Source organism: Petaurus breviceps, unplaced genomic scaffold (assembly GCF_028583685.1).
Source record: "Petaurus breviceps papuanus isolate PSGF00001 unplaced genomic scaffold, PetGlider_PUasm1.0 685, whole genome shotgun sequence".
Classification (NCBI taxonomy): domain Eukaryota; kingdom Metazoa; phylum Chordata; class Mammalia; order Diprotodontia; family Petauridae; genus Petaurus; species Petaurus breviceps.
Genome location: NW_027186455.1, coordinates 1842087 through 1856741, shown reverse-complemented (window position 1 = coordinate 1856741; position 14655 = coordinate 1842087). Strand labels below are relative to the sequence as shown.

The window sequence follows — 14655 nt, the reverse complement described above, 5'->3', positions numbered from 1 at the left end:
AACTTAGTAATTAGTACTTTTAATAATTTAGTAAATTAGTGCTTTAGAAAATTTAATAATTAGATGGCAGAGTAGACAGAATACTGGGCCTAGAGTCAGGAAGACCTGAGATCAAATCCAGCCTCTGACACTAATAAACTATATGACTTTGCACAAGTTATTCAATCTCTGCCTCTGTTTCCTCAAATATAAAATGGAAATACTAATAGTACTTACCTTACAGGGCTGGTAAGGATCAAATGAGCACAGAGTAGACACTAAATAACTGTTTTTTCCCTTCCCTACCCTTACCTAATTTAAGTGAGTTTTAGACGTAAAATTATCCAGTTCAGTGAATCAAAACAATTCTAAAGTGTAAGCCCTTTAAATAAGAACAAAAATCTACCCTATTTCAATTTTGAAAATTTCAGAGCTTGCAATAAAACAAAAAAAAGGACTCAAAGTGAACAGACCATAACTTTATTGGAGATATACTCAGCTACAATTATTACATTAAAAAAACTATTAAAGGTAATTGTGATCCATAAGGTGCAGACTGCAAATTTCTGCAGCATGATTACAGTATGAATGAATTACATTTTATGTCCCTTAGAGACAGCTGCAGCATGTGATGGTAAATATTTTATTGTCCATCAAATTATATTTGTTATTAATTCTACTTGATTTTAACCATCTTTTACATCAAAACTATTTACAATTTTAAAAAGCCTGCAATTTTTCCATTCCTGTTCACAAAACATTTGCGCTTTTTGCTACACAACCTGCTGCTGCAGTGAATATTGAGTGCATTGACAAAGCAATTTAAAATTGTCTGTGGTTGCTGCCCATAGAAGTGGGCTGGGGAAAAAAATCGACACAACGAATGATTGAAATGTATTTACAAGTTACCTTTGAAAATTTTCATTTTAACTGCTAGTGGAATATATAATGGCCTACCGCAATGGAAATTTCCCAACTGGTGTAACCACAATTTTGATATTCATTTTTAACAATAGTCTTGGTCTTAAAATGGCATATCTTACTTAAAAACACTTAATGTACAGTATAAAATAAAGGAATTCATTTGGAAATAAATTCCTGAAAATTAATCAGTGGTTGAAAAATATACACATTTGAACATACTTAAAATCACTTTATAAGGTAACAAATATGACAAGTGAATTTCCTTTCTGTAGATATGAAAGCCCCATGAGGGATGGATTTTATGTATACTGTAAATAGAGGTCTCAGGATCTCAGCTGGGTGGCACCGTCTGAATGTAAAGGAGCTGAAGTCTTAACTCAGCATTCATAGTCTTAAGTCAATGGGCCTTTCACTGAGTTCTGAGACTGTACTGTGGTTGGCTTAAATTTCTATTATATTCTGTACTCTTAAGTCACAGCATAGCTTCCAGTAACAATGCTGAAAGAACAAGCTGTTATGAACTGAACAAACAGAACCAGTTTCTCAATATTTAAACGGGGCGCATTGTTTCAGGCGCTTGCCTCTTTCAGAAGCCAGTCTAGCGCACCAGGTATGTGAAATATTGGTTTGTTCAGAGATAATTACAGGAGTGTCAGAGGTCATTCTAATTTTAATCACTTCACATAACAATAAAAATATAACCAACAATTTAAAAACATAATTAAGATTTTTGTTAACACATCTTTGTTGTATTTTCACAAACAGTAAAAATGCCACAGACATTACAAATGACCTATTTAAGTTGTGCAAGTATATGACACATTGCAGGCATTATAATTATCTTTTTCAAATTCAGTAAATCAAAACAGCAGCAAGGCCAAACCACATTTTTTCCTCTCTGTTAAGCATATTTTCCTTGAAATGAGGTAAAGCATGGTACCAAGTGCAATGCTTAATTGTGCTACATGAACAGAACAGCGCAAAAAAAAAAGCTATTAAAAACGCAGCATAGTTAGAATTGTTGAAAGTACAGTATAATAGAAATAAGAATTTTTTTTTAATGTTTGGAGGTTCATGCCAACTAAGCCCCACACAATCCTCTCAGAAGGAGTCTGTGCAGACCCTCTCTCAAGATTGGGTGCAACAGTCTCCTATGACTGACTATTCCTCAAACTATCAGATCTTTAACAGTATTTTCTGCTCAACACTGCAGACACGTGAACAGAAGGGAATACAAAGTTCTATTACATGGCAACATAGGATGAGTTATCTTAATAGATGGATGCAAAACATTTCATTGAGGTTACACTGGGAAGAAATTTACAGGATCAAAAACATATCAGCAGCAGGAACTATAGTTTAGCAGTCACAAGATATCTATTTCAGATACCTAAGTCATAGTCTCGCCTAGTAACGAGGGGATCACTGAATGCTTCATAAAGGCAAGATACAAATTAAATTAAGTTCTTTCTCCCCCAACATAAATGGAATAGCTGTTAATAAAATATTTTGATGGCAGCAGGAAATTTGAACCCCTGAGAATCCTATGACCTAATTTTGTTTTAATATCAACTGAGATTACTAATTTTTTTTAAGTTACAAAAGATACTGAGGAATGTTTTCTCCAATGTTGTGTCACTTTGAAAACATTTGATCTTAGTGCCAGGAGATAATGGAATTTCTATTAATTTGTCTAAAAATTAGCATTTCTACTCATTTCTTTAAAATTATCCTAAAACTTTAATTTTTGGCATCAGGTATTTTATAAATTACCAAGGGATTGTTGAAACGACTGCCACATATAACCAATGAAAATAAAATTAATATCAATCCTTATTTTAGCAGCTGTAAAAATTTATGGTAATACAGATCAAGATTGACTTGGTTTTAGCATGCTATGACATCTTAGGTTGAGATCTTTTTTAAAAAACATCACCACATTAAAATTACTTTCCTTAAAATTAATTTGTTCTTAAAACTAATTAAATAATTTAGAATCTCGATTCAAATTTTAAGACATCTGAGTCCAATAAATAAGCTTAATTTCCAAGAAGCTTAATCTCCCCTGTCATTCAGGCTTCTTTGAAAGCTGGAGCTGACAGTTCTCTTCGTGTGCATGCACAAAGGGGTGTTCTCTGGAGCAGTTAAAAGCAGGGAATACAGTATTCAACTGTGAGTTAACACATCAAAAACAGCATTACATGAAGCATCAAGTTCAGACTGATGGCTGGAAAACATCAAATACCTCTGCTCAGCTTTCTCAAACTTCAAGCATAATTAATGGAGCAAAATTGCAGCAAACCTCTACTGGTATATTGGTGGGAGTACAAAATTGACCCACAGCTTTTTAAAAGGTAAATTAAGAGGTATTATAGTTACAGTGCAAAAAAAAAATTAAAATTTCAAGCATAATACATAAACATAGCACCAAACAGAAAAAAAAAATGCATGCAAAAGAAAAATAAAAGAACTGAGGTATTTAAGTGAAGAGTGCCTACCAAATCTAATCAAAGAAATTTAGGCCCAAAGCCTACAAATGCAACTTTTTTTCCTCTCTTTTTTTTTTTTCAAATAGACTGAAACAACAATGAGCTAGTTTCTCTAAATCAATGACCTAAATAATAGGCGTCCAGAGTACGGCAGTTTATCTCTAACATCAAACTTTCCTGGCATTTAACAGCAGAGCTTTGGTAGGTGACACACGCATGCAACATTGTGAAAAGCACAGTAAGAAATTCCTATGAGAAGTCTAAGTGTAAAGGTGCTCTGGTTTTTTTTTTAATAAGTAACCAATCAATTATAAAATCTGCAGCATATTTTAGGTGTGATATGTCTAAGGTTATTTTGTTAGAGCAACGGCTTGGCTTCCATGGCAAAATTTTTCCCCATAAACATTCCCTTAATTAGAACTATCTAGCTGGCATTTTTCAAAGAAATTAAAGATTTAGCCAAAGACCACTTGTATTTATGGCATTGAAAAATTCCATAGATTAACCATATCTTCTGTGTTTTCTCTTCAAATAATTTATGTACGTCCACTATGAAGGTAAAGTATTATAATCCAGCTACATTAATGAATTGTAAATATTGAGCTGTTTCCTCATATGACACATGATAAAATGCAGGGAATGAAAAATAAATTTGTTCTAAAAAGATTAGAAATAAAAAAGCACATCCATGAGGGTTTTACTTTTTAAGGCAAGAACCTTTTCTATGCAAGATCATGTGGCATCAGAAAACTGAAATTTTATTCTAACAGTATGCCAGCCCAGCCATTTCAATTATAAATCCGTCCCTAACTAATAAGTGCAAGAATGATTGGGAGTCATCTGACACTAAGATAACATGGAAATAGAGGACAATACTGACTGGCACACTTATTTTCTCTCATCCCACATCATTCAGTACGGTTTATAAACTGTTTCATGACTGGCACTAATGCACAGATGGAGGAATTTCAAGATCACACTATAGAAATCTAGCAACTGCTTCAGTTGTATGCTCCCTGGCCTTCTAACACTAAGCAAAGCTGCACTGACAAAAGACCTGACAACAATGGTTTTGGAGACTTGCTCAATGTCATCATTAAAGCACTCTTGTGATTAAGCAAAGCAGAAGTGAGGAAAGAAGACAAGATTGTGTTTGCGCAAAAGACTAAAACTACCATTAGTTGCAACATTTTTTATACATGTTAAATGTTTGACTCTGCTACTACTCTGTTTTCAAACAAACTTTAAATTCTGTCTTCAATTTGTTCCTCTCAACATCAACTTTAAAATTCTTTAAAAAATGTGTTTTGCTCTCAGTTTTGCTCTTTGTTTCCAAGTGGGCGTCTCAGCTGTTGGGAACCTGAGGCTGATTTGCTTTGAGGCTGCGTAGCGCTCTCCTTGCAGCTGCAGATTTGGCAATTCGGTAGCTCCGGCCAACGCCTTTAAACTTTCCCTTCCCTACTACTTCCACAGTAACTCGGACCTTCCCATCATAGGTTCTCTCTGCAGGGCTGAAAAAAATCAACATTCATTATGAGAGGCCCAATCACACTCTGAGGAGACAGCATAAAAGAGTTAGCCTTGCCTTGGTTCCTTGGTTCCGCATAAAATGGTTAAAGTAAAATGTGTTGTGGGCAAATAAGCTAGAAGACATAAAATTACCAAGGAACAGACTGTTGAAATGATAGAACCCTCACAAATAAAATTACTATCGATTCAGATTTTTTAGTGACTATTAAAGCTTATGGTAATAGAGACCAAGACTGATTTGATTTTAACCCAAAACATCTGATAATGTGACTAACACTTAACCACATTAAAATAACTTCCCTTAAAATCAATTTATGTTAAAAAATCACTAAATTTAAAATCTCAATTTAAGCTGTATATATTTATACCCAATAAATATATTTAATTCTGCAGAAGCTTTCTCTCCTCTTCACTCAGGCCAACAAACCATAATACAGAGCAAGTATTAATATCAAAGATATAGCTATATCTATGGGTATATCTATATCTGTCTATCAATAAACAAACAAATAGGTACAATTTAACAAAGCATTCCTCAGAGAAATCCTATCAAATCAAAATACCAGAGTTAAAAATCACCTCAGCTCTTCTCTTTATTATATATGTGGGATGTTAGGCAACTTACTTAACTACTTTGGGCCTCAGTTTCCTCAAGTGTGAAGTAAAGGGATAGCACTAAATGATCACCTAAAATCCCTCCCAGCTTTAAATCTTATAAAAAGATCTGTGGTACCATATGATTATTCCAGTTTTATAAATGAGAAAACCCAGGATGAGAGGAGAAGTGCCTTGTTCACCATAGTGCTACCTGGGGCTTCTCACTCTCCTTGCTGGTGATCTTTTTACTCATCCATGGAACTTCTACATGAAAAAGTATCATTTCCCCTATAGGAATTACTAGTTATTGTTACTGATGTCATTTAGTTGACTGTCACATAGGAGAACCACATAAGTGAAGCAGAACTTATGACTGCTGAATTGACCTTAAGCCTGCAGGTGAGTTTCTTCTTACCTAAATTTGGCAGTTTCTGGTTCCATCTCAAGCAATTCTCGCACAGGAGAACGGGGCACGTTAGCAGAAAATTTTTCTATAATCAGATTAAAAACATAATATGAATAATGTTCCCTGGGAGAGAAATTATTTTACATAAAGTCATCATTTCTTGGAAGTATATAATACCTATTAATGGTCGCATCATCGGATAGTAGACTTGCCAAACCATTTCTAATGACATTCCACTATCCATATAAATGGCACCAGCAAGAGATTCAAATATATCTCCCATGGCCTTCGGCACTTCTATATCTTCCTCTTTCTCTTCATCCTCCTCAGATCGTCTGAGCTGTTAAAGAAAGAAATTTAAAGAAAGTTAAAGAAAGTTATTTCATGGAACATCAGGGGGAAAAACATATTTTTAAAACTAATCTTCACACAACATAATCATTTTCCTTGATGTTTCATTTCAGTAAAGGTCAGCAACTTTCTCAACATCCCAAACAAAACATAAACCACAATGCTGTACCATATTAAAAAAAAAATCAAAGCTGACAATGCAACTAAAAAATAGGCCCCTAACCTCAACTAAACTAAACAAAAGAACTGTTGCCATAGGAAGACTTTTTTTTTGTTTATTTAGAATACCAATTATGGAGATACTTCCAGCCAAGTTGGTTGTCTTAAAAGGATTCATACAGCCAGTCCAGCTGCTACACATCTACAACAGCAAAAACCTAAAAATCATATGGAATTGAATAATGATCAAGAAATCCAAAGAGAAATTACATTAAGTGATTTCTTCAACCCAGAAATGCAGAAACGTCAGTCAGAAGACCATGGGCAATAGTCACTAGAATAGCCAACAGAATAAGTAAATAAGAATGTAGTCTCCTAGTATAGTCAGAAATGTACCAGAAACATGGAGTCCGTAAGACTGTATCCAGTCAGTGAAAGCAAAAAGGCTCCCAGGAGAAAGCATCAAGGGTGTATTAGAGACAAGTATAGGCAGCCAAGTGCTATGGTTTGAAACTAAGGCTGGAGAGATGAGTAAAGGCAGGAAGAAACACCCTACTATAAGGAATTATAACAGCCAGAAATATCCAAAAATCCCATGAGCCTATAAAACCCATTCTGACTGGTTCAGTCCCTGCTCCCCCTGAATGCATGTATGCTAAAGCTTAACTAACCCAGAATTCCTCCTTCCCAGCCTCCCCTGCCACCATCACTTCTATGCTGTGGCTTAGAGTTAATTTTCCTGGCTCCTTGCCCTTCGTTCCTCATTCCTTATTAGGCAATTCAGAGAATGCCTTCATTTCAGTGGTCCATAATCCCCCCACTGCCTCACCTCACTATTGACAGGGCAGTTTTCTCTAAGAACCACATCAGCTCTTTGTTTAAAAATTTTATCTGAGTTTGAACCTTAAATGGCTCTTGGCCTTCAGGGGCCTTTGATCAGTGTGCATTCCACTGCGAACTGAACCAACAGTCTCATATGCTGTCTGTGGAACTAGGGACAATGGGGTCCACATTCCTATGCCACTCCTGTGTATAAAGCACTGCCACTCCTGTGTATCCATGTCACCTTTCGAGACCAATTCTCTACCTTTTCATACTGCACTTGGTGTCTGAAGATGAAAGGAAAGAGAATCACCTTCAGGATGGCTTTTCAGAGGATGAAATCCCCTGGAGTACAACATCCATGGGAGGGGGAATATTGCACAAGAAGTATAGTGTCTGTGTGCCTGAGAGTCTAAGATTGCAAGAGTATTCAGTGGTCAAAAGGATTTAACCCCTTGGACCTCCAAAAGATTAACGCCCAAGGTTACTAAGAGGACGAAGGATTCTATCCCTTGGCTACTCCTCAGGACAACAGACAGAAGCCCTCATAATGAGAAGGCAGGAGCAGTGGTACAAAGCTTAGGAAAAGTCCAGTTGGCCTATTGACTCAGTTGCAAAACAGACAGCCAGTGACCAGAGGTGTGAAGGTACAGTGAGAAAGAACTCACACAATGCCTGTAGCTGATTCAGATGAGAGGGAAGACAACAAGCTGCTCTGCCAGACTGACTTTTTGCTATTAAGGAAATATGAAGGGTTTAGAGGGAAGTTTCATACACTCCAAAGTAATCTCCTCTTATAATTCAGAACAAGAGTCCACATTTTTGGTCTGAGAAGTTTCCTCCTACTGCGGGAGGGAAGGGGAGAGGAGAAAGATAGCAGTGCTTCGCTAACAGATAAAAAATACACTGGGTGTAAAAGTGTAGGGATCCTTTAAGAACTAACTAGGATTGGGAAGTCAGGAAAGACTTCCCCTAAAATCTCTCCCCAAAGGTCACGTGCCTGTGCCTATTAGGTCACAGTACTCTGGGGATAACACAGGTAAGATCCCTAACTCCTTGCTGTGGGTGAAAATACCTTCTCCCTCTCCACCCCCCAAAACCCTCAAAGCCAGGAGAAGATGCTGAATGCAATGTGGGTGATCAGGGAAGCGAATGTCACCTTGCCACCTTTACAACACATGTCAGGGGCCCCTAACAACCTCGGGGGAGGAAGAGCAGGAGAAAGAAGCTCAGAAAGTTTATGTTCTTCTGGACAGAGACCCCCAATTCTGCCTCCATCCAAGAGATCTAGGGGTGGACTGGTTCTATTCTGAGAATTTTAAATGGGGGAAAAAAAAGGTAAGAAACACACTAGTGTACAAAGAAGGGAGAAGGGGGTGGAACTTACTCTTTCTTATAATTAACTGGGGAGAGAGGAGACAGGCATCAGAAGAATCTAACTCTTACTTTACAAAGAAAGACTGAATGTGTGTGTGTGCGTGCACGCGTGTGTATGTGTGTGCATACACACACACACCGGTTTGGTGTAGCAATACATCAGATTTGACAGGGAAATAGCTGGAGACGGAGGAAAGGTAGAGCTAAAAGGGGAAATGATACTTGGGAAGAAGTGGTCATAAGCAAAATACACTTTTAGGTCCTGAAGGGGAGATTAAAAGAAAAAAACAAACAAGCAACAAACTAGAAACTAAGTAGATATTCATCATCTGGGAATGGATGAACAAACTGGAATATATGCATGTAATGAAATATTATTGTACTGTAAGAAATGACAAGAGACAAATCCAAAGAATCCTAGGAAGTAGGAACTGATGCAAAGTGAAGTGAGCAGAACCAGGAAACAATTTATGCAATGACAACAACAATATAAGGAAAAACAACTCTCAACCAACAAAATAGGTAGGATTATGCTGAAGCATGTTAACCTCCTCACAGAGATGATGGAGTCAAGGTGCAGAAGGAAACATACATTTTATAAAATGGCCACCGTATGAATTTGTTTTACTTGGCTATGCTTATTTATTAAAAGAACTCTTCCCCTTCCTTCTCCCCCTCCCCCTTCTGTTTTTAATTAGAGAGAGGTTGGGGAAGTGGAGGGTAGAAAGACTACCAATGGTGGTGCTCCCAAAAAGAAGAAAAGTTAAAGACAGGAAGGTCAAGGAGACATGTTTTTAAAAGTATAGACATACAGGATAAAACTCAGAAGAGAGTATAATCAAGACAGTTTTTTTAAAAAACAAAAGTCTGAATTTATTATATGCTTAAAGAATCAAGCAGTGAAATCAAGATTCATAGTTTCTGTATAATCCTTATTTTGTGTTCTACTTTTACATATGGAAATGCTCATTTTGGAAGGTGCTTAAGTTCAGACTTTTTAAAAAAATTAAAGAATACAAGTGACATACTAAAGAGCTAGATTAAATTAGCTCTAAATTACATAATGGTTATATAAATCAAAACAATAATTACCTGGAGAGGTGCTACCCTGAGGAGTTCTCCAAATTGTGGGGAGGGGGGAAGGCAGACAATGAGAATACCTAGGGTTCTGGGACTTGTAAGGTTCTGAGTTAGCTGGTGCTTGGTACCTGGGCTTAACTGGGGTGGGGGTGGGGGTGGGGGGGAAAGAAGTGAATTTAGGGAAAAAGGAGTAACAACATTCCTTCCAGTTCTAAGTATCTGTCCCCTCACTTGAACTGTCTATAGCAGGATCCACCTAAAGGACAAACCCCTAAAGACGATGAAAGTATACCTAAAACTCATAATCTCCCCACCCTAGTGATCCCAAACCCCCAAGTCTTCATTTAAACCCCCTTCCTGTGCCTTACTGCATCATCTCTTATTCCCATTCACCTACCCAACCCCATCCATACCATATGCTTTCCAGAATGCCTGCTCCACAGGCAACAAACACACTGTCCTCATGTCTTTTCCTCCCACTCTTCTGTTTCTCACTAAGAAACTGGCCCCCTACTGTGGCCAGGGCTGGACTGAGAAGCTAGGTAGGAGGGAGTTTTGTCAAAAGTTGCAGCAAGGGGGCCAGTGTTGCTGGAGCACAGATATACGGAGGTCAGAGAAGAGAGTATGGCGATATAAAAACGCTGAAAAAGTGGGGATGGCAAGTTATGAAGGGTAGACTTCTCCTAAGTCACTGGCCGAAGTGGAGGAACTGGAATACGCCTTGCCACTTCCAGGTTTTTCCTCCATATCATCATTCAGTAACCTCTCCTTCTGAGGTTCACTCAATCCATATCTACCATTCAATCGAAATTCTGGGAGCTATTGTCTTCTGATCTCCAAGACAGCCCACTTCTTTCTTTAATGAGTTCAACGTCTGACTCAGTCTTTTTTCTCTTCTACTCCTACCCACACACTTCAATATATATGTAGATACTCCCTCAAAACAGTAACTTGACAGTTGTTCAATTTGCTTATTTCACCTGCCCTACCCTTCCACCCACCTCAGCTACACACAAAGATGGTCATACCCTTGGTCTTGCCACCACTTACAGATGCACTGTTTACATGCTCATGAATCTGAAATTCCCTTACCTGATCAGAATCTACTGTCATTCTACACCTCCCTTGCAACCCCAAAGCCTATTCTTTGTCCACACTATGACCTCCAGTCCCTTGACCCTTCAGTTCTTTCCCAGGTCATCATACATGCACAAGCCACTCTCTCCTCTGCCTCATCTCCATCCTGACCCTTTGATAAACCAGTTCAACTCTACACTTTCTTCTTGATTCCTTTGGTCCCCTTACCCTATTAAAGATCTTTGTGTGCTAAGCCTCAGCTTTGGATCACTCCCACCTTTGCTCCCATACAGGTGCTGCTAATGGATGCTGGAGAAAAATCAGTAAATTGGTCTACTACATATTGATGTTATGTAACCTTTCTGGCAACGTAACCCTCCGACATCTCCATGATTAACGGTCCTACTCATCACAGCAAATCCTCTTTTTATTCATCTTCCAACCTCCCAGGGCTCTGTTCCACCCCCTCCTCTTTAGAAGAGAAGCTTGCCTCATACTTTACTGGAAAAAAAAAAGAATAAAGCCATTCATCAATACCTCCCTCATCTTGCCTCCCTTCTCATCTTACATCACCCAGGTCCTTCTGCTACTATCTCCTCCATAATCTGTCTCATATAAAGAGGCAGTCCTTTTCCTCACCAAAACCAATACATTTACATGCAACAAGTGACCCCATTTTAACCTACTTTCTCAAGTAGACTGTCCCACCCATCATGCCCACTCTTACTTGTCTTCAATCCCATCCTGTCTACTACCTGCTTCTCTACTGACTGCAAGGATACTTATATCTCCCCATCTTCCAAAAAACCTTATTTGACCCATCTATCCCTGCTAACTATTACCCTATCTCCCCTCCCTTTTGTGGTTAAACTCCTTGAGAAGGTGATCTTACACAGGCTGCCACCACATCCTTTCCTCTCACTCTCTTATTTAAGCTCTCATCTGATTTTTCAGACCTCATGAGTCAACTAAAACTCCTCCCTCTAAAGTAACTAATGATCTCTTTTTTTGTCAAATATAATGGTCTTTTCTCAAACCTCATTCTCCTCAACCTTTTACAGTCTCTGACACTTGATCATCATCTTCTATCTGATACTTTCTTCTCTACTGCGGCACTCCTCTCTTGGGTCTCTTCCTGTCTGACTGTTCCTTCTTAGTCTCCTTGGATGGATCTTTAGCCAGGTCCTGTTTAACTGTAGGTGGTCCACAGAGCGCTCTCCCATCACTCTTCTATTTTCCTTCTATACTACTTCCTTTGGTGATTTCATCAGCTCCATGAATTCAGCTATCACATCTACATATCCAGCCCTAACATCTCTGCTGACCACTAGACTTGCATTTCCAACTGCCTACTCAACAACTTGAACTCTAAATCCCACAGACATCTTAAAATCAACATAGTCAAAACTGAACTCGTTATCTTTCCCCCAAAACTCTCTTCTTCCTAACTTCCCTATTACTGTAGTCCCCCAGGCTTACAACCTAGGTATAATCCCTGACCTCTCACTCTCTCTAAGCCCCTACATTCAATCTGTTGCCAACGCCTGTCAATTTCACCTTTACAATACCTCTTGAATATGCCCCGTTCTGTCTTAAGACACTGCCACCACCTTGGTACAGTCAGGCCCTCACCACCTCATGCTTAGACTATTGCAATAGCTTGCTGGTTGGTTTCACTGTCACAAGCTTTCCCCCTCTCTTGTCCCTCCTCCACTCAGCTGTCAAACTGATCTTCCTAAGGTGCAGGTCTGACTATGTCATAACTCACCTTTCCCCTAAATAAACTCAAAAGACTTTCTATTACTTCCAAGATTAAAATCCTCTGTCAAGCATTCAAAACCCTTCATAACCCCCATTATTCCCACTTCTTCAGTCTTCTTATACCACAAACTCTCCTCTTTCCCTCCATACTCTGTGATCTGGTAACAGTGGTCTCCTTGCTGCAACTTGAACAAGACACTCAACCTCCAGACTCTGGGCATTTTGAGAGCATTCACATGCACAAAATGCCCTCTGTCCTCATTTCTTTCTCCTAGCTTCCCTCAAGTCCCACCTAAAATCCCACCATCTGTAACGAGTTTCTCCTGATCCCCTTAATGGTAGCGCCTTTTCTCTGTTGATTATTTAGCATTTGTTCTGTATTTAGCTTGTTTGTACATAGTTGCTTACATGCTATCTCCCTCATTTGACTGAACTCCTGAGCAAGGATTGCCTTTTATCTTTCGTTTTATCCCCAACATTTAGCACAGTGCAAATACATCATAGGCACTTAAATGTTTATTGAGTGACTGTCTAACATTTAACAAGCTCATTTTAATTCAATTCCTAGTAGACAAATATCACTCACTACCTTTAGCCCCACCAAATCCTCTAATAATACTACTGCTGAATGTCTCGAATGAAACAGAACATACAGTTTTCAATATCATAATGATTCTTTCTGGAAAAGGTAGAATTATATTAATGGAGTTACATTATTTATGACTATCATTTCCACCTGCTAAACCCATTCTGTGCAACAGAACAAGCTGACAACTGAAGTTTCTCAGGCTATCAATCCCAATACTTTTCAGAAGCAATAAAGGTACTTAAACCCTAAAAAACTGATATAGCAATGACAAATTATTTATTATTCTGAAATAAAGATTACTTCCCATTACCTAGAATCATGGAATCTGAGAACTATAAGGAACCTGACATCACCTAATTCAATCCCTACCCAAATCATTAATCTCTTTCTATAACATCCTTCCCAAGACCTCCAATGACAGGAATTTTGTCAAGGCATCCTATTCCATTTTTAACCTGCACATCTTCAGGTATGTATAGGAGCAAGCTACATGAAGCTAAAAATACAGCTACTGAAAAACACCCCACTCAAAAAGTACATACTACCATTATAAATATATCATACTACTGACTGTAACTTTTTTAAACTTGTATTTATGTAAACAGAGAGATGGTCCCAAGATTACAAAAACAGCTTGATACCCTGACATCAAAGGAGAAAGGAGAAAGTAATTATCAAGTAACTCATGTAATTGCATGCTTAAATCTCTCTAGAAAAAACTGGGATAAATTCATTTAGAAAAAATGACTCATGGGGCGGCTAGGTGGCGCAGTGAGTAGAGTACCGGCCCTGGAGTCAGGAAGACCTAAGTTCAAATTTAGACACTTGACACACTTACTAGCTGTGTGACCTTGGGCAAGTCACTTAACCCCAAATGCCCTCCAAAAAAGCAAAAAAAAATTGACTCTCAGACATTTATATTATGTGAAAGCACTTCCACTCTAAATAACAATGGTATTGTATGTAGGTAGTTATATATATGGCTAACTTTATAAAGTTCTAAATATGAAGAAAAAAGTATGAGTTTTATTTAATTTTCATTCAGTGTAATGGTACATAACAGAGTTCTGATCCTGATATGAAGGATCTGAAGAAAATGGAAAGGCTCCATTCATGGAAGCATCTACTCTTCCCATCACTAGCCCTGGTGTCAAAAGGCCACAAACTGTGCTAATGATTCTACCAATACAATTGGAAAAAACATGAACTAAGGATAGGGTAATTAGAATGATGTAGGTTATTTAGGGAGTAAATTAAGTTTTTTTTTATCTCTTTAAAAGAAAATTGTTAAATGAAGACAAAGCTAAGAGGAAAGATAGGAAATTATTTTATTTCTAGTATTAGAAGGTTTGTGGATGACTTGGCAAAAGAGTGGAAAGGATACAAAAATCTGAGACATTAGATATTTAGTATCTTTTCCAATTAAAAAATCTAAAACAGCAGCCACACCTCAAACATATCAAAATTAGCTCCCCTGTCAATCTTTTGAAGTTATTGAAAAGCCTGACAAATGT

At 37.9% G+C, this 14655-nt stretch overlaps 1 protein-coding gene across 7 annotated transcripts in view; it reads right to left on the bottom strand.

Moving 5' to 3' along the window:
- Nucleotides 1-445: 445 nt before the first annotated feature.
- DICER1 (dicer 1, ribonuclease III) overlaps nucleotides 446-14655 on the bottom strand; it is a 104259-nt gene continuing 90049 nt past the window's right edge. For all 7 annotated transcript variants that reach the window (XM_069104258.1, XM_069104261.1, XM_069104257.1 and 4 more), the window contains 3 exons: nucleotides 6103-6265; nucleotides 5935-6010; nucleotides 446-4903 (listed from right to left, as the gene is read on the bottom strand). In XM_069104258.1, the coding sequence (XP_068960359.1) occupies nucleotides 4738-4903; nucleotides 5935-6010; nucleotides 6103-6265 (405 nt within the window). In that variant the 3' untranslated portion in view covers nucleotides 446-4737. The remainder of the gene's footprint in view (nucleotides 4904-5934; nucleotides 6011-6102; nucleotides 6266-14655) is intronic.